The sequence below is a fragment of the Paralichthys olivaceus genome, chromosome 17 (assembly GCF_024713975.1).
Source record: "Paralichthys olivaceus isolate ysfri-2021 chromosome 17, ASM2471397v2, whole genome shotgun sequence".
Taxonomy (NCBI): domain Eukaryota; kingdom Metazoa; phylum Chordata; class Actinopteri; order Pleuronectiformes; family Paralichthyidae; genus Paralichthys; species Paralichthys olivaceus.
This window is the reverse complement of record NC_091109.1, coordinates 3,395,630-3,423,494: the sequence shown is the minus strand read 5'-3', so window position 1 is coordinate 3,423,494 and position 27,865 is coordinate 3,395,630. Positions and strand designations below refer to the sequence as shown.

The window sequence follows — 27,865 nt, the reverse complement described above, 5'->3', positions numbered from 1 at the left end:
TGACAAGTTTTAGATTTTGAACTCGATTGTATGAGTTTTCAAAAGGTAAACTTGCAGGTACTCGTTGTGTTGACTATTTGAAAATGTGATCAGATCTGTACATGTTGATTGAACTTGTGTGTGTAAGTTATGAGTTGAAAAGAAATGAAAAAAGGAGGGGGCGGGGGGTGTGAGCTGTAAAGACATAGTTGCAGCCACTTTTGAATTTGAGAGGAACTGTCCTCTTTAAACCATGGCAGGGTTTCAGTATGGACATAATCTACTAGCTAGTTAGTTATAATTAGTTGTAATATATTGACTGCATTCGAATACAAACGAAAATATAGACACTGGTAAAAAGAAAGGACTACTGTTAACCCTGCACTCATTTACCATTTAAGAGAATGAGCTCATTTTAAAACAATTTGTAAATGCTGGTAATGTTCGCGCTGACAGAGCTGCTCCTAAAACTGTGACCTCACTCTTGAGCTCTGTACATGATTTACTGAGCAATCATTGAATGCAGTAATATGGTCAAAGGGCTTGATGAGTATGCACAGGAAATATGTTAAATATGTGCTTCTAAATCATTAAAACCTAACTCTACTCACAAGTATCAATGAATATACCCCAGTGAACTCACATGTAGGAGAAAAACCACCTGAACAAGTCCACAACGTTTCATGTTTTTAATGTTTCCAGGTGTAGAGTGTTTGTGGTACAGTCAACATCCCGGACAAAGTTACACTCAAAGACAGTTAAAAAGTCAAACACAGACAGGATGATGGCAGCAGAGAGCGCGAGACACGAAGGCACTGAGGATCTGCTGCGTATCTATGGCGACTACAGGACCACACTACGGCCTTTAGAAGCGCTGTAAACATGTTTAAGATTTAAATCAGGGGATGTTAGATGGCAGTCGTAAAAGAAAAAGAAAGAAGAATGTACATGTAAGTGCTCAGTAACACAGATACATGAGTTCCAGTTCAACTCTTTATTGTCGTCATCTCCCTTTATTAAAAAAGGACACTCAGATAAAAAGAAAAGTGCTTTTATCAAAATACCTAGAAAAAGTGAGTTCATGTTAGTATTGTTTTTTCAGATTCTTCCAGTGCAGCACAACAGATCCCTGTGACAGGGTCAACTCAATAATGAGTCTTGCATAGATAATTAAAGCCCTTCATAATATTTAAATGGCGTTGAAGGTTTTGCTGGTGAAGAGAGAGACTCGACTCATTTTCTTCTGGAAACGGGCAGGAAGGAAAAACGTGCCGAGTATTTTCTTGCAAAGACGTGGTGAGTGTGTTAAACTGCGAGTGCTCCGTTGATCTCCCTGCTCTTCATTTGAGGAAACTATCCAGCTTCCTTTTGATATTGTCAAATGAGTCCATTCCCATGTAGTCTGCCTGACCTTGCTCCCACTTCTCCTTGCGCTCCTCTGAGGACATGTGGAGCTGTGGCTCTTGTTCGTGTGAGGACAAGGTTTCATCCTGTGCAGAAATATTAAAAAAAAATCATACACGAAAAAGAGTTAAGTTTGTTAAGTGCTGAATTTGCCATACGTAGCTTTTCTACATTAATGGCTGCAGGCGAACACACGCAGAAGCTTCAGCTTTTAGAGGAACGGGAGCAGTAGCGTTAAACCAGGTGCCAACAAACCGTTATTGACCGCTAAGCTATAAAAAGCATAGAATCACTATCTCCGTACCTGTTCGCTCTCAAAAGTGAGAATGTCACAATACTGGAACTTTTTGACATAAATAGAAAGACAGAAAATATGTATATCATCCAGAACCAGAACAAAATGGTAAAAAGTGAAATAAATGAAGGTGGAAAGAACAAATGTGACAACAAAAAACAAGGGATTATATGAAAACCGAACAATAACTTTATAAAGATATGTTTTAGAGCAATCCCTTCATTTCCTATAGAGCTAAACAAGCTAGAAATGTTGGTCAAAGTCGATGGTCAATAAAGTTGCACTGTGTGAAAAGTAAAGTTACACAGGAAATCAGAAAGATTCATTGGGTCAAAGTTTCCATACTTGACGAAGACTTTGTCAATATTTTTAAGCTATGGTGAAGTTTTCTTAAAGAAACTTTTACTAAGCAACAGCGCCCTCTGCAGCCACACACGGTGACTCACTCTGTTGGGCTCCATATCTGAATGATGAAGCGTTTTTTATGTAGAGAAAAAACAAAGCCCACTGATCTCTTGGCCCACTCTACTGAAACAACTGAACAGTGGATATTACACCATAATCCCTGTTTTCCTGAACCAGAGGAGCTGCTGCTGTAACAAATAAACCAAACTGCTTTGAATTCCTCATATTTTAAAAGTTTCTTGCTGAATTATGGAGATAAACGACTTTGAAGTCTTTGAAACCGATCCACAGTCCGTTACACATTCCTCACAGGAGATCGTACCCCGTCAACAAAGTAATGTAGAGCAAGAACAGTTCAGGGGGAGGAGGGCGGGCGAAGGTTAAAAAAGTGTTGCTTTAAATGGAAAATCTAGCAAAAAAAAAAGATTGCTCTTTACTTATCAGATAAAGTGATTGATCGTAATGTTCGTGGTGTAATTGAACTGAAGCAGTAAAACCTGCGTTTAATTACCTCCACACATCCGGAGTGAAAAGGCTGCTCTCCGTACTGCTCGTGCAGCATCGGCACCACGGCGCTGGAGAACAGGGTCCACCAGTCCAGGAGGAAGGTGGGATGTGCGGTGTCCTCGTGCACACTCCCCGTGATCTTTTTGGCTTTGGTGTCAAATGTGTAACTCCACGGTTTGGTCTTCCCCAGAAAATGGACCACCTTGGCATTGCCACCATATCTGGAGGGAGAAATACAGTAAATGAGGATTCCAATGTGAAATCATTTTAATAACAACACGTCTTTAAGTTTTTACGTGGTTTAGAATCATGAGATTGTCTGAGGCCTGTGTTTTGTGCAGGATTACAACACATTATGTACAGTATGCAACTTCGCCCACCAGGGGGCTCTTCATAAGAAAATTAACAAAACACAGTGGAAGAATCACGGAATCGTTCCGATACAAATGCTGTTTGGTGGTTTCATACATGTTCTAAGATTTTACAGTTACTGGCTCTGTCAGTGATGAACCGCTTCTTACTGTGTGTCTGTAATTAACAATATAATGAGAGAGAGAGCGAGAGACCACAGGGAAAGTGGATATGATGCAATTAAAAGGCGACAATATTGAAATGTACCGTTACTTTGAATGGAATTTCTCTGGGTCTGAACATTGCTGGAAACATTTTTTTGGATATTGTAAATACACAGTCAACAGAATATGAAATAGGTCTCGTTGTCAAGACATTTAGAAGATTCGTTTTTATCTATATAAGTACTGGAGAACGTTGTTGTTATTGTGGAGGTATTAGACAACAACAGATGTGAAAATCTTTTTATCACGTACATAAATAAACTTGTCCTCTGAGTACCAACACCTACCAACAACTGAATACATGTTTATTATCATGTCGCTCTGATTCGGTTGCCAGGAAATGCCAAACTTGAGCCTGTTGATGAGGAATGTTTCGACACATAGAGCAGTTCAGACGCACAGAGGCAGGAGGAGGAGGGGGAGCTTAAGACGCAATGCACAATGACGGGTCTGAGAGGCCAACATAAAAGGTCTTTAAATAAACCGCTCTATTTTTGGGTTTGGTATCAGCTGTTGGGAGCTCAGGGTGGATATCCAACCCAGAGACGACGGCCTGCCGGGAGACTCTCGGGCAGAGCTGCTGGAATCTCACTGCTCATCTCGCTCGTAACCTGATGTCACTACACGCTCATGTGATCGAGTGTCGGCTTCCACCTTGGCTCGGTGTCTCTCTGCCGGAGTATAATACAATTGTGTTGTGCAAGTAGAAACGCACCAAAATAAAACTTTCGAAATCACACCTACATCTGTCTACGCTGTGAACGTCACAGAACAGCACGACCTTGGCAGACACTTACTGTTTGAAGGCTGGAAGGTACGTGTAGATGGCTATGCTGCTGAGGTTGTAGATGAAGGGGAGGTGTTTCGAAATGTCAGCTGTTGCCCAAGTGTTGAAGAAGCCGTTTAAAACACCCTGATCTCCACCTGCAACAGAGATGGAGGGAAAAAAAACTGAACTATGAGGAAACTTTTTCATCATTATTCTTGGATCTGCCCCAAAACTGAATGGGTTCTACCCTGACCCATAATGCATCCCTCTACATAGTTAATCTGTCCATTCAATCTGTCCTTGGTAGTAAAATATCAACAAATGCGCTTTATAACTTTGTACTTTTTATACAAGTTGGTACAAACCTGAAGTTTCAGAAAAATCATGCATCCACGTGAACTCTAGAATAATTTATCTATCTTTCAGTGAGTGTTTACAGTCCATCATCTTTACATGGATTGTAAAAACTATTTTACATCAAACTGAATGTTTATATGGTGACATCTCCATCTTTTCAAATAGCTTTGATTTGTTTTAAATATTGAACCGGTCAATCAATCAGATATAGGGCCGCAGGTGAAGCTTGTAAATGTGCAGGATGAAAGTGAACAGAACTGTGAGATGCATGTTGGGAAATTTCCTCTGAAGGGCATTTATTTTAAAAGATTTTCAGGAATGGGCATTTACTATGAAGTGTAAATGTCAAGTTAGAAGATTAGGTGAGCTTGTATCTGGAGTTGATTTGTATTATTAGTGTGGAGATGAAGTGAGAAACTGTTGGTTGGTTTCGGTGAAACAGGAAAAGCTGAGTGCAGTCAAATGATATGCACACATCTGACAGCTTCATGAATCCTTCTGCTCACGTTGGTCTACGTTCATCAGGAGAAGAGAGCAGCTGAGATCAGGCCAAACAAGTCTTGAGTTTCTTTTTCTAAATTTTAAGAGCATGGTCTTTGATTTAGAGAGAATTGTTTTTTTCATTTCACATCCAGGTCTTTCTCTCAAAACCCCCTCTCCTCTCTCAAACAGCTCGTGCTCCAAACTGTTCTGCACCCTGATTTATTGTTGCTGCACAAATGTCCTGTGCTTCAGTTTGAGTTTGTCTCCTTGTGTATTTCGGTATCTGCACTGAAACGCACAAATCTGCACTGGTACAAATTTCACATGATACCTAGCTCTATTGATGACCAGTCAAGTTCAAATAACACAACTAGACATAAGTATTTAAAAAATGCCATCTCTCTTTGTGCTGGTGATGTGAATTATCGTTAAGCCCTCAGGCTTGTTCTAAAAAGTTTGCGCTTGAGTTGCCTCCAGTATTTGAGATCTGATTGGAGGGATGCACCGCTTAGTTCAGTTTGACTGGTGCAGAAGTGGACCTCATCAAGGGGGTGGATTATGTAAACACAATTTGGGGTGTGGGAAGACGTTTGCTGTCGAGTAGCTCAGTGAAACCTCGAGTAGAAAGAACTGAATTTTTTTTTTCTCGAGCATCTGTTACATCATCAAATCTGCAGCTGACCCAACCAGTTATGAAGTCTGAAAACCTGACGCAAGCTTAATAACCACAAACTGATTCCTACCGAATTGCTTTACACACAAACCATACAGTAAGTCTTCGGACTGTCACTGGCACAAGCCGAGATTTCAGCCATTTATAGACCTTCAGATGTAGCTCCTGACGAGGACAGGACTGCCCTGTGCCTGGAAACCCACAGACTGCTGCAGTTTAAAATAACACACATGGCCGAAACCCGCGACCTCCACCGGGGGGTTTCTAGACTTCACGTGGAAGCGAGTATCTTTCATTTTGAGGGGATGAGCAGAGCTCGGCAAGAATGTGCATCTAACTCTGCCAGCATGTTTTGGCAACGGACAACAGAGGAAGCACAGATGCAGAAAAAGTATTTTCCTGTCGTCTTTCAGTATTTTACAGTTTCCTTCATGACCTACAAGACGAGAGAGAGGTGCATGTGTACATCATGTTTCCTTATAGCAGAGCGGGACTGAAATGCTAAAGGTCAAAGCTAGTCAACTCATGCTCCAGCGCGCAGGAAAAAAACGTCCCTGGCTATAAATAAGACAGCTTTACTTATTAGAATACCATCAGGCTTACAGACACTGGTGTCACACTGGAATATTCAATATTAAGAAATAAACAATAAAAAGACATGAGTTGTTGTAGACCTGGAAGAATTAAGACAATAACATCTTGTCTGTGGATGTGACTGTGACGGAGAAGCTCCTGCCAACAAACGCTTGTTGCAGACAGAATGAGTCGGAGCTTGAAAGCGTTTGGCCGCTCGTCAGCAAACTAATTGGTTTTTTAACCAATTCTCCCGGATGGAATCTCTTTCACAGCATCACAAGGGGAGAACAGCTTGTCATTTGATTTTTTTAAAAGGACAAGCCCCGGCTTTTCAAGCTTTTACTGGAAGTTTTGTATCGTTTGTTCTGCAGCTGCTTCCTTCTGTGGGATATATGAGGTCGAAACACCCAGAGGAAACTCACATGCCAGATTTTTTAAGCAGATTCAAGGCTGGTTTTTAGATGATCAAATAATAAGCATGATGCATTCTGGTCATTCTTAGACTTATCTTACTGTATACTTGAGCTGGTTCAAAAGGTTACCATGAGTGTATGTCATGGTAGTGCAATGATTTTTCCCCCTGCCAGGGAGGTTATGTTTTAAACTCTGTTCGTATGTTTGGTTGTGAGCAAGATTATACAAAAACTACAGGAGGGATTATCACGATATTTGGTGGAAGGATGTGATACGGGTTTGAGAAGAACCGATGCAATTTTGGTGCGAATCCAGATCAGAGAGAGGATCCAGGATTTTTTTTTTCACTTTCTTTAACATTGCAAATATGGCATTTACAACATTTTCCTTGATTTTATGTCACGATGTGTGATGTCCATGTCCAAGTTCTATTGGTTTCAAGATGTCGCTGAGTCACTTGCTGTAATTTTGGATCTCAGATGGTGAAATTGATTGAATACCACACGAAACAAACGTTTTCTTTTGCCTGTGTACGATGACATTTGCTAGTTAGACTAAGCTGGGCACAAATGAGTCGAGTCATGCGTGCTTCTGCTCAGCTGGAAAAAATTATGTCACACCTAACAAGCAGATAATTCAGGCAATTGATATTTATGAGTGTGAGCAATTTGGTGCAGATACAATTAAAAATATGGATCTAGTGAATTTAAATGTGGTTCCATAAGGGGACAGTTGGGCCTTGGCAGAAGTCCATAGTGCCATTTTTTTTTTAAATGCTAATGGCTGATTCAGGTTTTTATGTAATTTAGTTCCTCAAAAGCAAAAGTCAGTAAACCTGCAGGGAAGAAGAAACACGTGCTCTTAAGAAATGTGGACCAATAATCTTTTCAGCCACTGGTCTGAACAAGAGCCGCTCAGCAGAGACCAGACCCGACATGGAAGCAGAACAACGACAACGATTCAGTTACAGTTGCAGCGTGCCTCAACGAGAGGAGCTGCTGAATGTCAACCAGCGCTCGGGGCAAAACAGGCCCTCTCAAATTTAACCCCCACCCCATCGAGCCCCTGAGAATAACTCGGCCAGACGGTGTGTGACAGGAGGACCTTGTGTCCGCACACCGGGCTCAACAAAGACATTACTTACAGCGAAAGATAAACACGCTCAGTTTAACATCACGTTACCAAGAGCCGAGTGTTAGTCCAAACAGTTCAAAGCCAAAATGTTTGAGTACGACTGAAAAAAGACCAGTGACATCCAAACTCAGCTGAGCGGTAAACCACAAACCCTTGACATGTCAAATTCTTTCTTGTAATGCATTCGGTGATGTCTTTTGAGGGAAACTTGTAAAGGACACGAATAAATCGTATCTAATACCAGCACGTATAGATCAGTAAGAACAACCAATACGTCTGTTGACTAAAAGGAGAAGTTAGGGAATATTTAGGGATGTTGGTTTATTCGCTTCTGAGAGTTAAATAAGAAGATTGATGATATTCTCATCAGTCTATTAAATATGGAGCTACAGCCAGTAGATGGGAAACTTAGTGTAGTAGAAGTATAAGTTCTCTATACATCTCGTCTTCATACAAATACTGTTAGAATATAAAAACAAGCGTTTTGTTTCACTGAGAGTTGCAGGTTTTTCTTTTCTTATTGATTTTCTTATCTAACCCAAATCAATGAATGTCTTTCAATAAAGTATGGCCACATTAAATAGTTATTATTAACTATTATCCATTCTCAATTTAATGTTTTATATAAAAAAAGGAAAAATTAAAAGCCAAAGTGGTGTCATTGATTTATCCCACTGAAAATCTAAAACCCTAAATTTAATTCATCCTCACGTTTTATTCATATTCAAACTGTAATGATCTCTGAAGTCAGCGTTTCATTTCAAATCGTTTGTTTGTTGGAAAAAGTGACTGGCACCAGAATTAGCAGGTTGTGGTTGTACTACTATTCACAGGTCATGGCCAAAAATTGTTTTCGTTTGACCTTTGACCATCATATTCTACTTCGGTTCATCTTTGAGTTAAAGTGGACGTTTGTACAAGATGTAATGAAATTCCTTCCAGGCCTTCCTGAGATAGCTGCGGACGCCTGAACAGCTGGGAAAATAAATTGAACATTTCACTTGACAATTAAATTAGATTGACTAAAACAAAACTATGAACACACACAAAAAGCAGCGAGTTTGATAAGTAAGTGGGTCCCTCCCGGCTTACCGTCAAAGCTGCCGTGTTCTGTACAGTACTGAAGCAGTTTGCCGTGAGTCTCCATCGAAGGACAAAAGACGAACACACCGGAGTTAAAGCAGTCAGGCCATCCGGGGTCAGGAGAAGCTGACAGTTCTTCTCTGTCAAACAGTTCATCTATATTCGAAAGCACCTGGGACGCAGAAACAAATAAATGTTCGAGTAGAACAATAATATACTGTACAGCATCTTGGAGTGAAAAAATCTGATTTCATCTCACCAGTGTGTCTGCGTCCATGAAAACACATTTGGAGTAATGTGTGAGGGTCCAGCAGTGGAGTTTGGTGAAGGTGACGCCCAGGTCAGGCCTCTTCATCATGGCCAGGTGAGCTGTGTCGCCGCTTTCCAGCAAGTCCACCACCCTCACCTCATCGTAGAGCCTCTTCAGCACGGACCTGATGATTCGCAACACTGAATGAACAAGTGCAGCTGGACAACATGACGGGGGAGCTGCCTGTCTGCTTCAGAAATGTTCAATGGTGGGGAATAAGGTTACTTACTGGCACGGCTCGGACACTTGTGGACCAATGAGCGCCACCAGCTTCTTGGATGTGTTGTGGTTGCGCAGGGACTTGCCCAGAACCATGGCTCCCCGAGCGTAGTTGTCATTGGTGGCTAACGTCACAAAAGCTTGGTCTGCAAAGAAAAAGAAGAAGGAGGGAAGTTTAGTGCGAGTGAATCTAAACTCGCACACTCTTGCGTAGGGGGGACATCATAATCAGTTACTTGTTTTGTTGTGTGCTGCAAATTTTTTTTACTACAGAAGAGAAAAGACCGAAAGTTTAGATACATGCATTCAGTTATTTAAAGAATGTGTTTGATGGAAAGTCTCCGTCATGTTTTTGTCCTAATTAAATATAATCCGACTACTTCCCTTAGAAATATCATACAAATATGAAAATATTCCAGAAATATGTTTTAGTGCAAAAGTACGATACGTATGTCGAATAATGTTGTGAGCTCCAGGTCAGATAAGTTACATAAAGATCTCAAACCAGTAACCGCTGTTCTTTGACCATTTGAAAACTTAAAGTTGGACATGCATGTTTTAAATCGTGACAGTGCAGAAAATGTGTTGGCATGACGTCACATTTTCCATGTTTGCCAAATTATCTGCAGGATTAATGAACATAAACAGTTAAATCAGCCCAAAGCAGCAATCTCTTTTGCTCCCTCTTTAGGAATATAAATGGCTCTGTGTGCATCTTCTGCAGTTGAAACAACCTGCAACTTAATTACTTAGTTCCAATCAATTCACATGCTTAAAGACAACTGTCACTTTAACTGCTTTAAAAAAAAAACTTTATTTCCACAAGCGATAAGTTTTGGCCTCACAAGGGGATTTCTCACTTGCTTTAAGAAAAGTAATAGTTAAGTACTGTGAAACAGACTTAATGTCTCATTAAAGTGAATTTTATTTGCAGTGTGAAGCCTGCTCTGTACTCGGCAGGAGGGAAAATCTGTCAGCTACCTTCCAGGTCCCGTCTCTGAACAACGACTTGCCTGTGAGAGGACATTTAAACTCAATGATGACATCAGAGTGGCTGCTGGGGGAGGCCGTGTGACTCGGGCCAACATGAGTTGTACATCAAAACCTTGTGACTCAATGGACAAATAAACTACACAACAAATGTACAAAATGTTCAAGAGCTTGATGTTTCTGTAAATTGGAGCCACCAGAGCTGCCAGGAGAACATGTTCTCTCCCACTGCTGCCACACCTACTCTCCCTCACGCCCCCTTCTTCCATTGGTACAATCTGTGCTGTAGTATTCCTGCATGAAACACAGGAATAACTTCCAAGCAACACTATGCGACTTTTACTGAGCAACAGCGCCCTCTGCAGCCACACCTGGTGCTCAGTTCTGTTGGGTTCTTCGTCCGAGCGATTAAGTGGTTTTCATGTATATCAGTTATTGTTATATGGCTCATTTATGCTTTACGTAAGAAAAAAAAAATACATGTGTTTCAAAAGATGTAACTGTCACTGCCCACATACATGTACCTCCAAGTGCCTTTAGGGTGGCGTGGTTGTTAAGCAAGACTTCCACAAGAGGGCAGCTAAGAGTTTAGAGTCTAGAGGTTGTCGTGTATCGCTTAGAGGAAAAAGAGAGTTTGTCCCTGAAGTTTCAACTCAAAAAGTCTCTCCTCATAAAGTTCCACCATTGTTGAAATTTCTTTCTCGGGTCCATTAATCGTCTCGCTTGAACTATTGGCTACAGTGCCCCCTACTATTTCAGGGGGTACTGCTCGGTTTCCTCTGTATCCAAAACCTTTCAGAAGACGTGCACAAATGCGGACATATAAACCGCAGAGTTCGGACAGCCGCCTCCGTCTTTTTTCTGTATACGCATCTAGAGCTACGCATTAATGAGTCCACACACTTCTTGCAGGAGACCACACCCCCTCACACTAACATGAACAGACATTAAGGGTAAGGAGTGGGAATCAAAGCAGCAGCATTCTGCCTCTTCGAAGTTTGTGAATCATCAAACTGAACTTGAAGCAGCTATTTAAAAGTTAAAAAGGGACATAGTGTTGCTTTAAAGACGGCAGGCGATCACTTCAACCACAGCCATGGCTCAGTGAGTTGACAGTACAGGCTGCAAATGTCCCCCTTCCATTTTGACTTGAGGGGACAATTCCCTGTAAGATTATACCGCAAGTGGGAGTTGACTTATGGAGAATGGTGACATTCAGTAGGCTCTCTACCTAAGGTCAAGTACAGAGTTAACAGGTAGACATGGCTCATATGACAAAAGTCTGACAAAAAGACCAAGTGGAAGTCAAATGACAAGTTCCACTGTCATTTTTCATACGTGGTCATCATATTTCAGACATGGCTGACACCTTCATGAGTTTAGGTTGTGTGGTGAATATGACAGAGAGGAAAACACAGATGGAGACAGAATGTACTTGACTAGAGTGTGAGTCTCTGCACACCAGAGGAGGCTGCTGCTGCGCAAACACTGTTACCCAACACACACACATTGAGTCAGAGCAACCGGCTACAACGACCTTTTTCACAATATTAACCTCATATAGATTATTATAAGTCAGCGAGACTTTCCAAAAACTTCAAAGGCAACACGTTTCAGCGCGTGAGCAGCTCCTCTTTGAAGACGGGACAGCGCAGAGCAGAAGGTTCCAAATGTTGGAATATTAGAATGTTACGTACCAGCCATGACTGCAGAAGAAGAGGAAGGAGTCGAAGCTACTTTGTAGCCCGGACGGGACGCAGCAGTTCGGCGTGGAGAGAAGGGCTGAATAGATTCACCGAGGTGATTTATACCAGGGTGACAGCAGCAAGACGCAGCGTCACGTGACCGCCTCCACACACCCACCTACCCCTGGCGTGAGTCTGCACACACACGCACACGGACACACAAGCAGTTCAGAGAGTTCAACTATTCACAAGTATACAAAGATATATTAGAAAAATTAGCTTTTGATTGTCAACATGCTTTTTATTATTTTGTATAGTTATATTTTGTTTATAAGTGGGATAAATATTTAAAAAAATATATAACAATCCCAGGACATCTGCATGCAGCCTTGACCTTTCATCATCTGCCATGCAGCTGCCCTGCCTGGTCACATCTTCACTCAAGATGTCAATACAGAGAGGAGGATGAGGATGATGGTGATGATGATGATGATGATGATGATGATGATGATGATGCCATCAAAGAACTGAATTTACCTCATTCAAGTCACTCATCTCTGGGTTAGTGCAAAAATACTGTGCAACATCTTGGTCTCAATACAATATACTGTTCGTAGAATTACACAACTTTTATAAGTACTCTTAATATACATATGTGCATTTATTGTTTATGTCCATCCCTGTTTTTTAACTGTAGACTTGCAATGCATTCTGATTGCGTTGTGTGTTTTGTATATATTGTGTGTAACACTGAAGGAGACATGCTGAATTTCGTTGTACAGCCGTGCAATGACAATATATGCCTTTTTATTCAACTCTGTTCTGTGATGCTGCAATGAGGCCCTGGCATTCGGAACAAGATGTTCCTTAATTTACATCTGGCACTTTGGCGCCATCTCGTGGTGCAAATACAAACCAGCAGGTTAGCTCAAGTAGTGTAGCGTCGCTTTTGGACACAGGTCTAAACCAGAGCAGAGGGGACAAACTATGTCCTACAGTGTTTATGTTTGAATTCAAACTTTAAAACGTAGTCTTACAGCAAGAAGGTTCCCAGTTCGATCCCTTGGGTGAGGCCTCTCTGTGTGGACTTTCCCCAGCTCTCTCCCACAGTCCAGAGACATGCAGACTGAGGTTAGGTTAAGCCAAGACTCTAAAATGACTGTAGGTGTGAGAGTGAGCATGAATGGTTGTTTGTCTCTGTTGGTCCTGTGATAGGCTGGCGACCTGTCCACGGTGAACCTCCCCCTCTTGACCTATGTCAGCTGGGACTGGCTCCAGCTCCCCTCGTGACACTCAGGTCAAGGACAAGTGTCATAGATAATGGATGAATGAATGGACATGAGGGTTAAGGTCCAGTGTGAAGGACTTATGAGGATCTCTTGGCAGAAACTGAACATGATATTTATAGTGTTACTTTCATTTGTTTACAAGGTTCATTCTGTTTTGGTTACTTTAGGTGTATAATTAATGATTGTTTGAACATTCCCCAAAAACATTCATCTCTGCTGAATTTTAAAGATTGTTAATTGTTAAAGCTTTCTAAATTTTACAGAGTTGCATTTGTCCTAAAGACTTTACCTTTCTACCTTCTGCCACACGACTCTGTGCCACTGCAGTTAAACTCCCCGCTGATCCTTGGCTCTTTTATTTTCTCCACTCAAGCAGATGCTTGGTAGAGTGGATACGCTGCCAATGCGTGCTCTGTGGTCGTCACACACTGTGCTGCTGGACCACAATCCTTAAAGGCTGATCCCCCGCCCAGCCAGCATCCACTACTGGAACCGAGCCAGCTGAACAAGAGGGATCACCGGGGTTCAAAGGGGCTGATACAGTAAATTGTGGGAATCTTTTGTTTCTCAAAGCATTGACTCGTTTAAATCTTCGACGTTGAAAGTTGTAGGGCCCCACTGCTTGGTTAAAATTCAGTGGCTCACTATGATTTCCCAAACCATGAAATAAGTGAATTATTATAATTTTCGATGAATGCAGCAGAGCAGTTTTCTGGCCTGTTTGTGATGAGGTGTAACTTTCATTGTTTTGTTGCATATTTTCATACTCACTCCACCAGACACTACGCTGTCATATACACATGAAAAAATTAGATTCAGCATGTGGGGATGGATCATTGATTTTATTGTTTGCACTCATCTTGACATTCTGTCAAGCACAGCAAGGAAACATGGCGGGTGGTGGCCGTATCCATGGATACGGGCTCGAGATTGGCTGAGAGCTTGGATGGGGCTGGTACAGAGGAGCTGAGTTGGCAGGGGTCCTGGCAGTTCTGCTCTCTAATAGAGGTTCTTCTGCACGTAGGCGGCGATGTACTTGACGGCCAGCATGGTCTCCTCACATGTGGGCTTGATCTGAGACTCGGGCAGCAGGAAGCCATAACGACCAGTGTCACGCAACTCGAAGGTGTACGAATATTTCACTCCCAGATCATAAGCCCAGTCGTCGGAGCCTCCAGCAGCAGGGTCTGAGGGCAGACAAGCAGAGAGGGATTATTCAGAGTGGGATATGCTGATGACTTGGGTCAGTCTGGGTGCATTTTTATGCAAATTGGGGGGTAAAAAATCCTTTGTTTGCTGGAAATTGCCTTGACTCCTGATTTCCTTTGAGGCAACAAAGGGTGCGTGTATGAACACATCAGAATGCATAATAGCAGAAGTGAAAATAGACCATCAAGGTTCTTTTCAATACAATATTTCCCTAAGGAGAGCAATGCAGTTGTACTTACAGATGGTTGTGGCACCAGGTCCACTGGTGTAGGTGGTGCCGTACAGACTACGCAGGGCAGCAGAGGCTCCCTCAGCAACCTTCATCTACGACACAGACAGAAAACACAAATATCAAAACCAACCCCCAGGTTTTTGAACATATAAAACCGAGATATATTCATATATATATATACCGCAGAATTGTACTTCTGAATTTACTGGCCCCTAACAGTTACCCAGCAATATCTAAAGTGAGGGACTATCAGATGCTGCTCATACCAGACCAAGCAGAACACCTGCGTGTAATGAGTTGAGCAACAGCAGCTTTCGCCGTGCATTGCTCCGCTTCAAACAAAACATGTTTGCTGATATTGAAGCAAAGGAGTAAACAGCTTCAGCGAGTTCCAGCAGGAAATTAAACCCTCAGAGAAATGCACGAGCAGGAAATGATATTTCTGGATGGACAGATGAGTTATGACGTATCCCCAGAGTTCTTTTTGTTTTTTTTGTTGTATTCTGTGATGCATAAGGACAGAGAGAATAAAATAACCAGTGAGTAATTGGAATAATAGAGGGGGGCAGAGACATGTGATCATGCCTGAGTTGGTGTGAGAGAGCCGGAGCAGGGGGGTGAGTGTTAACTACGCAGCCCCGCGGACACCCCAGTGAGAGGTAAAAGAGCCATGAGAATGAGACATGAGAGCAGGGTTGTAAATGATTTGCAGCAGCTAAGTGTGTCCTTTAGATAAGAGTCATAATGGGCTGAATTCCTGCTTCAGCTTTTGGAAACACCTTGGTGCTGGGAGGTGTTAGTTATATGATTGAAATAAGAACGTTTTGATAAGCTGATATTTTTTAAATCAAGATGCACATGTGTCCTATGATAAAGACACTTCCAATGCTTTTAATTCTGCGTCTAATTTATTTAATTCATTTATGTCAATAATTTTGATAAGAATATACTTTAATTAATTATATACCAATTTTCAAAACACAGTTACAAAGTTCTTCATTTCACAAATGCTTTATGACATGACTCTTATATTTCAATGTGTGATTATTAGTATTTCATATATATTTATATAGTTATTTGCTTTTGCCTATTTTTTAATTCTATGTAAAGTGTCTGAGCATTGTTAGGAGTGCTATACAATACTACTTTTATTAGTATATATTATATAATATTAGTAAACAAACAAATGATGTAGACATAATGTTATATATATATATTAGTGCTTAATATTTTATGTTTATACAAATGAGGAGGCAGATTAATCTAAAATTTGATATACCCAACGCAGTGAAACTGTTCTTATTGCATTCAAGAATCTGTTATTTCAATATGTGATTTTTTATATATATATAGTTATTTGATTTTATTATTTTTTGTCTGAAAATTGTCTACAGTGCTATTCAAATTAAATGTATTAATATTATTAGTATTAATATATATAATATTAGTTAATAAACAAGGATGTAGACATAATCTTACTTATATTTTGGTTATACAATATGAGGATGTAGATTCATCAGAAATGTAATACACGTGTGTGATGCTGTAAATCTGTTCTTATTATTCCAGATGTAAACACTTCCAGCACGGCTGTGTATAGCTGCTCACTATAGTTATGCATGTGACACAGCCATGAAGAATAATTATATGGTCATTGTGACTGACCAGGTTTGTCTGTTAACACAGTCAGTACGTTAGTGACGTACCAGCTCGCTGTGGTCCGCTGCCAGCTGGTAGGTGTAGGAGTAGGGGAAGAGCAGCAGCTGGGAGTAGGAGTGGACGGTGAGGTAGGCCTTGATGATGGACCTGTTCCTGCGGATGAAGTCGGCAACGTTCTTGACCTCGATCTCGGACTCAGGAGTGTAACCGCAGAAGGTGTCGCTGCAGGGGTTGTCTGAGGCCCCCATTGCTGAAATTAAAAAGGCATCGTTGCAAAAGAGTAAATGTCAAAGTCTGAGAAAATCTGTCATTGTGCTGTCGTCAGGTTTCTCACAGTTTCTGGTTGAGACGATACATTTATAACAGAAAGCAACATTTTTTTGTTGTTTGGCTTGTTTGTTTGTTTGCAAGCAAGATTATGTGAAACTTGGCGGAAGGATGTGAAATCAGCCAGAAAAGAATCCGTTCAATTTTGGTGCAGATCTGGAACAGGGAACTGATCCAGGACTTTTTTAACACTTTCTTTAACATGGCATTTTCACCATTTTCTTTGGAAATAATTCATGGATCTTGATTTTAGGGATTTTAGTATGTGTAATCTGTTGCAGCATGATTGAATTTAAGCAGACCATTCCACTGAGTACCATTCAAGTCAAAGATGCAACCGAATTGAATTTTAGGAAATGTAGCACTCCCACTTTATGTAAGTGCAACACTCCCTTGTGAGATATAGCTTTGTATATGTTACACTTACAGCACCAGCCAGCGTCGAAGTTCCTGTTGGGATCGGCTCCAATGCAGCTGGATCCAGATTTCCTGGAACGAGTTTTCCTCCACATCCTGTTCTAAAGTTACCAAGTGGATAAAATACTAATTTCAGACTTGCATTGAACAAATCAACTGATTCTCTAAGAAAACAATACAGAACAGTCTCTGTTGGGTTGGACTATAAATATATATATACGCTTGCAATTGGAACATACGCTCTTGTGGGTGAAGTCATAGCCATCAATATTGAAGACAGGCAGGACAAAGACATCCATCTGGTTGAGCAGGCTGGTCATCTGAGAATCACTGCCATAGGTGGACAGAGCCTGGGGAGGATTGTGGAAAAGGTTTGTGTTGTAATCAGAGGAAGCATCTGGATAAATGCTTGCCATGTCCATCCACGTGTCTTCCTTACCTCCTTGACAAACCACTGGCAGAAAGCAGGAGAGATCCACTCTCTAGCGTGAATGCCACAGTCCATGAAGATAGCGGGCTTCGTGGAGCTAGACTTTTTCCCAAGCTGTTAAACACAATCACGAAACATGCATTAGATGCAATTACACAGAAAATTAGAAACATTAATCACGTGATGCCTCAAATACCTTGAGAACGGTCATGGGACGTCCCTCGTAGGTGTTTCCGATCACCTGCTTGCTGATGAGATCGGGGTTGGAGGAGGAAATAGAGGCGATCCACGACTGGACCTGAAATTAAGCGAGACAAATAAGAGATATGAATAAAACCAAACAATCACGGGTCGAGATTTTGGCTGATAATGTTTGTGCTTTATACTTTGTCCAAGTTGTTGTACTTGGTGTAGCTGTGGGCTCTGGGAGAGGGCTTCAGATCAGCCTCAGCATCAACAGCAGACTGCAGATCCTCAATAAGGACCCTGATGAGGGATTAAAAATTTATTTTTAACTTTATGTGTAAAACCTAGATGCATCTTTTGGATCTTTGTCCTGTGACCTACTCGTGCTCCATGTCACTCTGCTGCAGAAGGGTGTAAACCATATCCAGGTAGATGGCGGGCACACGGATGTCCACATCAATATCGATTGTCACCAGTTGAGAGCTCTCGGGCCTCCAGAAGTCGACCTGCAGATGGCGCCGAAGTCAAACACTTGAACACATTGCAACACTCTATGGGCTATGGAATCCAAACACGTCACCTCAGCCTCTCATTTCACAAACTGAAAGACATATTAAATGTCAAAATACCAGATTAATCATTTGATCTAAGCATGCACGAAATTTAAAATCATTCATTGAGTAAATTAGGAGAATGAAGGTCCAGTTTCGCCCCTTCCACCATTAGGAGATCAGTGAAACCCCTGCAGTGAGTGAGGATAGCAGCTGTTTGGGTTGGGGGTGAGTGTGTGAAAGCATGGCAGGTACCTCGATGCTGTTAGCCAGGTCCCTAATGAGCGTCACATGCTCGTCAAACACAGGCTTCAGACGGAAGACCTTCTCCCTGGTGAATAACAACACAAAGATCACAAATAGAAGACACAGAAATGATGGTTTATACTACAGGTAATAGTAAAATGATACTATGAAAATACTGTGAGCCAAAAACCTGTAAAAATGTGGGAAGAGGGAAATGGATTGATTGATTAATTCAATTATTTAATGACACTGCAGCAGAGGTTTTTGGTTTTATCTATACACAAAAGTCTGAGTCACACCCCTGCACCATTTTTATAAGCCTAATAACTCTTATTTGCTTTATTTTTAAAATGCTAAATTCCACCTCTGAACTTCCATAAATAAGTGTTTGTGAATTGGAGTAAAAAAAATTACAGCTACAGTCTTTCTTGGAAGGCCTCCTCTCAGCTGATGGGACCAATGTTACATGTTAAATACCAGTGTGCACAAATATTAACGTTTACACAATTTAAATGAATTAAGTAATTGCACTGAATGTGAATGCTGGCTTTAATATAGTCTAGCCACATTACTGTGAAACACAGTATTACAGTCATAGATTCACATAAGAGAATGAATTGCAGTTTTCAAAGTTTACCCCTCGAAGCGAGCGTTGTCACACAGGGCAACAGCCACCAATCCAAAGAGCAGGAGGACCTTCATGTTGTCAGTGAGACTGATCTGGTCCCTGGACGGCTCTTATAACCCCCTGACCTGTCTCCCATCCACCAATCCCCATCTGGGATGCAGCAATGTGTCATACACCCTCCCCCCCATAATGTGCACCTGTTATTTTTAGGTGTTAGGTGGAGGAAAAGGGGGGGGGGGGTCCTGCATGATGCATAGTCAATGATTAATTTATCTGAGAGGTGCTTCGGGAAAACGTGGATCCAAAGCTATTTCATTAAAGAATCAGGACTTTTGTCATATTTTTTTATTTCATTCATATATATTCACAAACTGTACACTTACAGAGTAGAAAAAAAATATCAACATGTTTAAATATGACAAATACAACCACCATAGATATTAACATTGATTACCCAACATGGAGTGTGTGTGTGTGTGTGTGTGTGTGTGTGTGTGTGTGTGTCACTCTTATTCATACTGTGTGTTACATGGAAACAGCATTACAGGGAGTTATAAACACTCATACATTTTCACTCAGAGCTCATGATTTGACAGGACTATTTAACATATAGGCACAAGTTGTCGAATATGTTAACAGCAGGGACGATTTTACATCATGGATTGCTACATAGTTCCAATTGTTCATTGTACACAACTGATGGCAGAACACGCACGAGTGGTGAGCACATGATAACTTGTCCGATAGTTTGAGGACCTGAGGAGCACACAGAATGATTATCACTGCACAATATGTTACGGCACTGTATCCTCAAGGTATAATGGTAATGAAATCCTGCAGTACATACACATCTTATATATAAATAATGGTGAAAGCAAACTGTAATCATCTATAGATTCTATAGGTGTTTTTTCTAGCAGGGAAATTCTCTGTGTGCCCAATTCCTGTTTTTTTTTTCTTCTTTGTGACACTGACAGAAATGTTCGCCTGCGTGGATGTGATAAGTGTTCGTGGTGACGTAGTAAGAGGGGAAAGATTACAACTTTACAGACATTCTCCATAGTTCAGTGCTTGTTAATACAGTTGGGGGTTTTAAAAACATGGAATGTCTCCACCCTCTTTCGTTTTTTTTTTTTTTATTCACTTAACGTCAGAGGAGGCCTTACTTTTGGCTGTAAGACTCAGCGCCTCTGAGGCACGGAAGGACAGGGCGCTCATCTTGGAGCTGATGCTCGGATGAGGCCCAGTGGGTCCCCCTGGAGAGCAGCGCAACAGCCGCAGTAAGTTCTTGCGAAAGTTGTGCCCCACGAAGCCGTACACGATAGGGTTGACGCAGCTGTTGAAGTAGGCGATGCAGATAGTGAAGGGCATGGCTGTGTCAATGATTTCCAAGAGGGCACAATCCTTCTCCATCATCAGCTGGGTGAGCACCTGCATGAAGTGGAACACCTGATGGGGCACCCAGCACAGGAAGAAGGCCAGGACAGCTGCGGCGAGCATGCGCAGGACCTCGTCGTCCCTTGAACGGGAGCTTTTCTGGATGTGTCTCACCGCTTTCAGCGCACGGCCAATGAGGCAGTAGCAGGTGATGATGATGATGAAGGGCACCAGGAAGCCCAGCAAGCTTTTCATGAGGCTGATGGTGAGCAGGAGCTCCTTGAACCTCATGGTTTCATTATTCCCATGCAGAATGGCACACACTGTAGTGTTAAGGCTCGTGATGTTGTAGACATCCCTGGTAAGAGCTGTGGGCAAGCTGAGCACAAAGGCAAAGAGCCAGATCACTACGCAGGTTATACGTGCGTACACCACAGTGCGGAACCTGCGTGATCGCATTGGGTGCACAATGGCAAGGTACCGGTCGATGCTGAGCACTGTGAGGAAGAAGATGCTGGTGTAGAGGTTAAAGATCACCAGCCCGGAACTGGCCTTGCACAGGAATCCTCCAAAAGGCCACTGATAGCCCCTGGCGGCAAAGGTGGCCCACATGGGCAGAGTGATGAGGAAGGTGAGGTCAGAAACCGCAAGGTTGAGGACAAATATGTTGGCCACGGTCTTGAGCTTCATGTAACAGTAGATGACGGCCACCACCATGCTGTTTCCGACAATGCCGATGACAAAGTTACAGCCATAGACAATGGGTATCAGGGTGTAAAGAAATTTGTGGTTTCCAGACATACCACAATCCAACTCTATCCAGTCCTTCGCTCCTGCAGTTATATTCTGCATTTTCCCTTTTTAGTGCCAGATCCTGGAACTTTTTAAACAGAGGGACGTGTCAGCAGGGTGCATCTGTGGTGACTGATACAGGCCTTGGGCGAGGGCCTCAGCGAGTCCTATAAAAGAAACACAACAAAAATGTCACAGGCAGTCTAGGAGAGGAGCAGTCGTTACCGCTGGCATGGCCCATAAACGCTAATCCACACGAGCACCCATGAAAGTGCTCGTCCTACACCAGCTCATTAAAGACCTGCACATTAGAGCCATCCTGACGCTTTATGTTATTTCTGTAAAATAAGAAGCCATGAAAAACAGATGTTGCATGTTATTCAATATTCCAAAAATGCACTTTGAAGCGTCATTATTCAGACAGACTGCACGCTGCCATCTTCTTTAAATCGTCTCTCTGGCTAATGAACGGCAACAGTAAAATTGTACAGTGTTTTATCAAATGGTCCGTCCATCTGGCTGGACTGTCAGCACCCGGAAGGAGAACGTTTATGCCTCGTGTTATGACCTGCGTTAATGAAGGCTGCATGGCAAAGCGAGAGCTTGGATAACAACGCCATTAAACACTGAGGTACTGAGGGAGCAGGGAGGAAAGCGAAAGAACGGGTTGAGGCTCCAGTCACTGTAAAAAGACATGTCACGTTTCAAACCCTCGGTGTGCAGAGATACATTGTACCCAGCATGAGAACTTCTAATCAGCACACACCTAAACAAACAGGACAGCAGGGATTCGGCTCTGTGGAAACTTTGCTCTGTGAGAAAATAAAACCTGCGTGCTGCGGAAAATCTGCCTCAGGGTGAGTTTTTGGTTCATTTGTATGAGCTGAATGTGAAATGGGGAGAAAAAAAAGGAATGAAATTCTCCCCTTTGTTTAGAGTCTTTATCTTTAATAGAACAGCTTAGTGAGCATCATTAGCAGGGCTGATGTAATAATATTAGCATAAGCCTCATGTATAATGTTGCTGTGGATGCAAAGTCACTAATTACTTGAAAATTAAAACACTTTTGTGATCATATTAAGATCAAATAAACCTGCTTTGATAATGGAGCTCAGAAATGGACATACCTATTATACAACATATTATGCTGATTTTAGAATAGATTTTAGAATAGGAAGCTGGATATTTTCTTTTTTATTTTATTTGATGTTATTTAATTTGAATAGAAATAGAACCACCACTTTGACTGAGCTAAGGAGGCGTCCAGCCACAAGATGGCATCATAACATCAGGATGTTACTCTTCCATTAAAGTCAAATTATAATCTACAACTTATAGGAAAGATATATATTTATTTTGACAATATTGAAAAGTTGCTTTTTCCCTTAGTAGAAATCTGCTACTGTTGATGACTACATGAATACCTTTTAAAAAACGTCCCGGTCTGCATTCCTGCTGTCCTCTGGTTGGCATTAACTCAGTCTGAGCCCCTCCACTAGAACTATTTTATCTCCAAGTCTGAGATCTCCTCATTTTCCACAAGGTTGCAGTGGATGAATTCTTTAAAACAGAAAAAAAAACCTTCACTGCACTAAAGCAACAGCCGTATCGGTTGCAGATGTGGGGATTGTTGAGTGTGGAAGATGTGTGGGTGCCAAAGGCAACACAATAATGAAATATCTCTGAGAGTTTCCTGCACAGGCCAGAGTGCAGTTGGTGTATGGGTAAAGTACCAACACAGATGTCACTGCTAAGATTTGCTGTACGTGTGTTTTCTCTCTTTAATGATTATAACAGTGGGTGGCTGTAAATTTAAACCCACAGACGAGAGCAACAAAACACATATCGTAATTTGAAGATTTGAGAAAATGTCTCTGCTATAGAAGACGTCAGGTGACCACAAATGGAAATATGGCAGAAAATGGACGCTGCATGCCTTTTACCATTATTGGAAGGCTTGGCATTTTAGCACGCTAGTATTTTTCCATGAGGGAGATGCTCGAGACGATTGGATGTGTGCCGTGAGTGAAAATAAACACAGCTGAAAGTTATTGCTGCATATATATGTAAGTGAGCCCGGTAATAAAGGTGAGGTGGCACAGGCAGAAGGTGACGCAGAAGCAGGTGATTTCGTCCGGTAAGCTCGCACATTACTGAACGACAGCCATAAACCCTGAGTGATCACAAACAGGAAGGTAACTCCACAAGGTCCGCGAGCCAAGCTGCATCCTCTCGGACAAGACAATGGACGAGGCCCCGTGCTGTTTGCAAACACAATGAATAAGATCACATCTAGAAGGAAGTACAGGGAGTTTTTCTGCAGCCATGCGGTGGCCGAGTCCTGAGTGACACTGCAGTAGCAACATTCCAGCTATAATCCCACTCCGGGGTTTTTAAAAACAGCCACTTCCTGTGATTTCATAAATTTTTTTTTTTTAAATCTAGAAAAGTTTAAGACAAGTCTGAGTTCCCATCAACAGAGCTATCTGCGGCCTGAGCACCTGACGGCTCCAACATGAGCACCACCATCTGGCTGGCCTGAGAGCAAGCCACTAAAACGTCTGGTTGATGGAGTTAATGATTTATATCAGCCCATTATAAAGTGAGGTTCATCTTACTGGGAACACACCAGCTCCGCTGCTCGCCTCATGATCACTCGCTCCTTTAGGCCTTTAGGTCAACACAGCGTTCTGCAACAAGTGCTGCTTTGAACTGGACCTTTAGTTTCCTGTATCTTCTGACAAATTACCAGAATACAAATGTAACACCTATCTACCCACATCAACAAACTTAATTTCTCACTCACTCCCTGAAGAGGTATAATATCACCCTGAGGGTGCAGAGCGCCTCATGTGTAGCCTCCTACATCTCACTTCCTCCTGTCTCATCTTACACGGAGTCACTGCAGCTTGTAGGAAACTTGACCAGCTGCAACTTCTTTTAAAAATGCACCAAACAACACACTTCTCATTTACAAAACATAGATACACCACATACTGTATGTGTAAAGTGTGTGTTACTGAAGCCAATATTTTCATTATCTCCTCTGCAGGACAGAGAGGCATGTGTGTAATGTTCATATTTTTCAAAGGACAAGTTTGTCAGTTTGGTGCATTTTTAAAAGAAATTGCAGACGTCTTAATTGAATGGCACCACAACAGTTTAGTGAAGTTGCTGTTGGTCAAGTTTCCTCTACTTCAAAAACTCTTTAGCTGAAGTGACTCCCTGTAAGATACGAGACAGGAAGAAGTGCGATGCAACGACACACTTCTCATTAAACATCTGTAGATTTGACACATGTGTATTAAGTGTGTGTCTGTGTGTGTGTGTGATGGAGAGAGAGGGGGACAGTGTTCTGCAGGAGAGGAGCTAATGGAAGCATTGGCTTCAGACACCATGCCTTCATTTTTCTGTTTACAAAACTCCACGTTCATGTGACTTGCACAATCAAACAGCAGCGGAGTCTGTGTGTGAAGCTTTCCCCTCATTTCCTGTGATGCAATGAACAGCAACAACAGAATATATCAACTCATTGAAATAATAGTGGAGAAAAGAAGCACCTATAAGGGAAACATAAATAACTCTTGGTGTGTGATTCCTTCCTTCTCTTTCTCAACATGTTCAGTCTCTAATATCACGTATCATTTCTCTTTTCTTCAACAGTCTCTCTCACTGATGAGGCTGAAAATGTAATTTCTTTTCTCCAGCTTTCCCATCACTGTTATTCCACTGCTCTCTTCACTCTCCCCCATTTTCCCCGTCTGTCTCGGGGATTACATTTTTCATCAGTGAGGATTTTCAAAGAGCGCAGAGCAAGTGTTTATCAGGAAGTGGATCCAGTTATTTGTAGCCGTATGAGACCAGGTCATGTAAGAGTAAAACTTTTCGCTCAGACCTTCATCCCTCTCTTCATACAGTGTGCACAAAGCAGACCAGGGCTTTTTCCCATCGCTGCTGCACAGCTACAGTAGCTGCATTAAAGGCTCTGCACACACAGGACTTTCACTTGAACAAGTTGAACAAACAGCAACAACAGGTGGCAGCGGACAATCGCTGAATGCATCTATAATGTGCAATTTAGTTTTCTTGCTTTCATTCCATGCAAGTGTGGCTTCCAGAGATAATATCAGTGATTTTGAGCGAAGGACCTATGAGATAAATATTTACAGAAACATTTTGAGATGTCTAAAATAGAACAAGTATTTTTTAAAGTGGGTTAGATTCAATTTCTCAGAATAAAGTAATGTGTGATCTTACCTGTGGTGCTGAACCAGGAGGCTGCTGATGCTCTCGGAGCAGAGAGACAGAGGGAGACAGAGAGACCACCGCAGTGTGCCAGTGACCGCCTCTGATTTAACTTAACTGGTGGAGCGAGACGAGCAGGAATACCGTCTGACACACAAACACACTCACCCACCCACTCGTACTACGCTTTCTCTCTCTCCCACACACACACACACACACACACACACACACACACACACACACACACACACACACACACACACACACACACATGCACAATAATGAATGAATTATAGTGGAGGGAGTCAGCTACGCATTGTCCCAGCCCAACTCTCTCTGGCCAAGAGTCTACACACACACTCACACACGCATTAACAAACTCACACAAGATCTTACACAATAGTACGTGTTGTCCTCTCCTCTCTCTCTCTTAATGTCTGCTTTTAATCACATACACTCTCTCTTTCCAAAGAAATGTATTGCTGCTCTTGACAGTTAACGCTGATTAAAGTGCCACATCTGGGCCTGTGTGCTGCACGACCCTCTGAGTGCTTTTAATTCAGCGACACAGTTTAAGTAACCACACACACTCGCTCGCACCTTGCACTTTGGGCAACTTTACTTTTATTATCTCGACCACCCCTCTTCTTCCACTAGTATCATCTCTCATCCCATGACAGTCCCCTGTCGCTTGTCGTCTGCACAGCATGAAAGGGATGTCCAGGCTCTGATTGTGATTGGACCTGTCGACACACAGTATTAATAGCTGCCTCCAGCTCGCCCTTGGCTTGGATCAGGGTCTATCAGGGGGCGAAGCAAAGGGGAGCTTGCGAGGGTGGAGCGTGGACTTTTCGTTTATTTCCCGATTTCTAGTGTGTGATTCAGTTGTCACTCATTTGTCAAGGTGGATGTATATTGTTAGGAGTGAGTGAATGTGTGTGTGTCTGACAACTCCCCACGGTCAAGCTCTCTTTGTCCAGACTATTTAAGTGTGACCGAGGCCCTTGCTGCTGAATGTGACCGGTTTAACGTTACTAAAAACAACAATCTCATGTGTGATTAAAGAATTTGATTGACAAGGAAAGGAAGGTATTCGAAGCGTGCTCACTCTGCGGTTGTGTAAAGCAGCTGTTATGAGAAGGCATCACTATTTTTGGAAACGCCAAACATCCATCACACACTGTTTGGTGCTATAGTTACGTGTCCCTCACTATTCTTTCTTTCTCAAGGTCCTGACAGTGTTGAGAAGTGGGTCACATCCTCACCTCTCTTGCAGCTGTCACGGAGATGGATAGTGATGGATGAGGCGGCGTGGCTGTCATCCCCTAAACCCCCTCAGTTTCAGTGTCTGCAGTGTTGACGGTGAAGAAAGTCATCACCTGGGATGAAGACAAACAAGGAAAGAAAGGAAAAACAAACACTTAAGGCTGAGTGGAGGTCCTGTTTGGTGGCTTTTGCTCAGTCAGGTGTGACCGAGTCTTTTGAGAATGATCACATTTACCGAGCTGTCTGTGGCTCTGAGCCTCGCGGAGGTCACACAGGGTCAAAAGGCAACAGGTACAAAGATCTGGCAAACTTTCTGAAAATACATGACATGCTGCTCACTCTTTATTCGTGTCATTGCTCAGGAGGGGCAGGTTGTGGAGGAGAGTAACTCACTTTGCACGGCAACAGAGCCATTTACACCTCCAGGAGATTATGATCCTGCTCCATTACGTCTTCTGTTACTGTGAATGATAAGAATCATCCATTAGGCAAATGTTTTCTTATTGCATATCCTGTCACAGCAATGAAAATCTGTATGGTATCATATCATCTGCACGGCCTCGCTCTCGCCACCACAAGAATAATCAACAATCTATATCTGAGCCATGAGACTTCTCAGGAAGGGAGGAAAGTTATGTGTCAAGCTTTGCCTCTGTGTTTTCCACAAAACAAATAATTCCCTGTAGGGATAGGATGTTGTTGCAACACTCCGCACTACAACATTGATTCACACTCCTCAGGTACAAGCAGAAACAGATTTTGACAATTTAAAAAAAGAAGCTGGGGAGGGGGGGTAGATGGGAAATGACATTTCCTTTGAGACTGTACCTGTTCAGAATGGATGGGTGGTGTTTATTTCAAGTTTTGGGTTACAAAGTGAAAAACTCAATGCCCTGAAAATGAACTCAATAATTCACTCTGAAAAAAACACATACATAGCTATTCCAAGAGTATTTGTGAATGTTTGTGTTGCAACATTTGGGAATCCGATGGCAGAATCCAAGGGATATGATCATCTATCATGTATTGGGTAATACGTCATTTCTGGGTGAGTGAGGCCAGAAAAAGGACAAGGCCTCATCTCAAGTGCTCATACCCTGGAGCTGTGATTGTGGGGGATGTTCTTGCCAATCAAATTCATGTAATGAGATTA

General features: G+C 42.2%; 3 protein-coding genes and 1 long non-coding RNA gene across 7 annotated transcripts; 1 reads left to right on the top strand and 3 right to left on the bottom strand.

Moving 5' to 3' along the window:
- Window positions 1-654: 654 nt before the first annotated feature.
- Window positions 655-12,004, bottom strand: LOC109629669 (glycogenin-1-like). 2 transcript variants are annotated; one of them, XM_020087446.2, is made up of 8 exons: window positions 11,871-12,004; window positions 9,194-9,329; window positions 8,914-9,088; window positions 8,664-8,826; window positions 3,963-4,089; window positions 2,595-2,811; window positions 1,688-1,726; window positions 655-1,469 (listed from the first exon to the last, which is right to left on the bottom strand). In XM_020087446.2, exons 1-8 carry the CDS (start codon window positions 11,875-11,877, stop codon window positions 1,320-1,322), a joined length of 1,014 nt encoding a protein of 337 aa, XP_019943005.1. In that variant the 5' UTR covers window positions 11,878-12,004; the 3' UTR covers window positions 655-1,319. The 2 variants fall into 2 exon arrangements, with proteins under 2 accessions (XP_019943005.1, XP_019943006.1); XM_020087447.2 differs by lacking the exon at window positions 1,688-1,726.
- On the top strand, window positions 11,906-16,412 carry LOC138405327 (uncharacterized). 2 transcript variants are annotated; one of them, XR_011239045.1, is made up of 3 exons: window positions 11,906-12,047; window positions 12,274-12,419; window positions 16,275-16,412. It is a non-coding gene; the product is annotated as an uncharacterized lncRNA (long non-coding RNA). The 2 variants fall into 2 exon arrangements; XR_011239046.1 differs by having other exon boundaries at window positions 11,910-12,047; window positions 12,231-12,419.
- cpb1 (carboxypeptidase B1 (tissue)) lies at window positions 13,971-19,153 on the bottom strand. Of its 2 annotated transcripts, none has more exons than XM_020087448.2 (11): window positions 19,042-19,153; window positions 18,414-18,489; window positions 17,989-18,113; window positions 17,808-17,907; window positions 17,618-17,719; window positions 17,431-17,535; window positions 17,231-17,341; window positions 17,002-17,092; window positions 16,295-16,497; window positions 14,596-14,680; window positions 13,971-14,334 (listed from the first exon to the last, which is right to left on the bottom strand). In XM_020087448.2, the coding sequence occupies exons 1-11, from the start codon at window positions 19,104-19,106 to the stop codon at window positions 14,147-14,149; spliced, it is 1,251 nt and encodes a 416-aa protein (XP_019943007.2). In that variant the 5' UTR covers window positions 19,107-19,153; the 3' UTR covers window positions 13,971-14,146. The 2 variants fall into 2 exon arrangements, with proteins under 2 accessions (XP_019943007.2, XP_069369162.1); XM_069513061.1 differs by having other exon boundaries at window positions 17,985-18,113; window positions 19,042-19,105.
- A 534-nt stretch (window positions 19,154-19,687) lies between these two features.
- Window positions 19,688-25,833, bottom strand: agtr1b (angiotensin II receptor, type 1b). Its single transcript, XM_020087343.2, has 2 exons — window positions 25,459-25,833; window positions 19,688-21,368 (listed from the first exon to the last, which is right to left on the bottom strand). The coding sequence occupies exon 2, from the start codon at window positions 21,259-21,261 to the stop codon at window positions 20,173-20,175; it is 1,089 nt and encodes a 362-aa protein (XP_019942902.1). The 5' UTR covers window positions 21,262-21,368; window positions 25,459-25,833; the 3' UTR covers window positions 19,688-20,172.
- Between the last annotated feature and the right edge of the window lie 2,032 nt (window positions 25,834-27,865).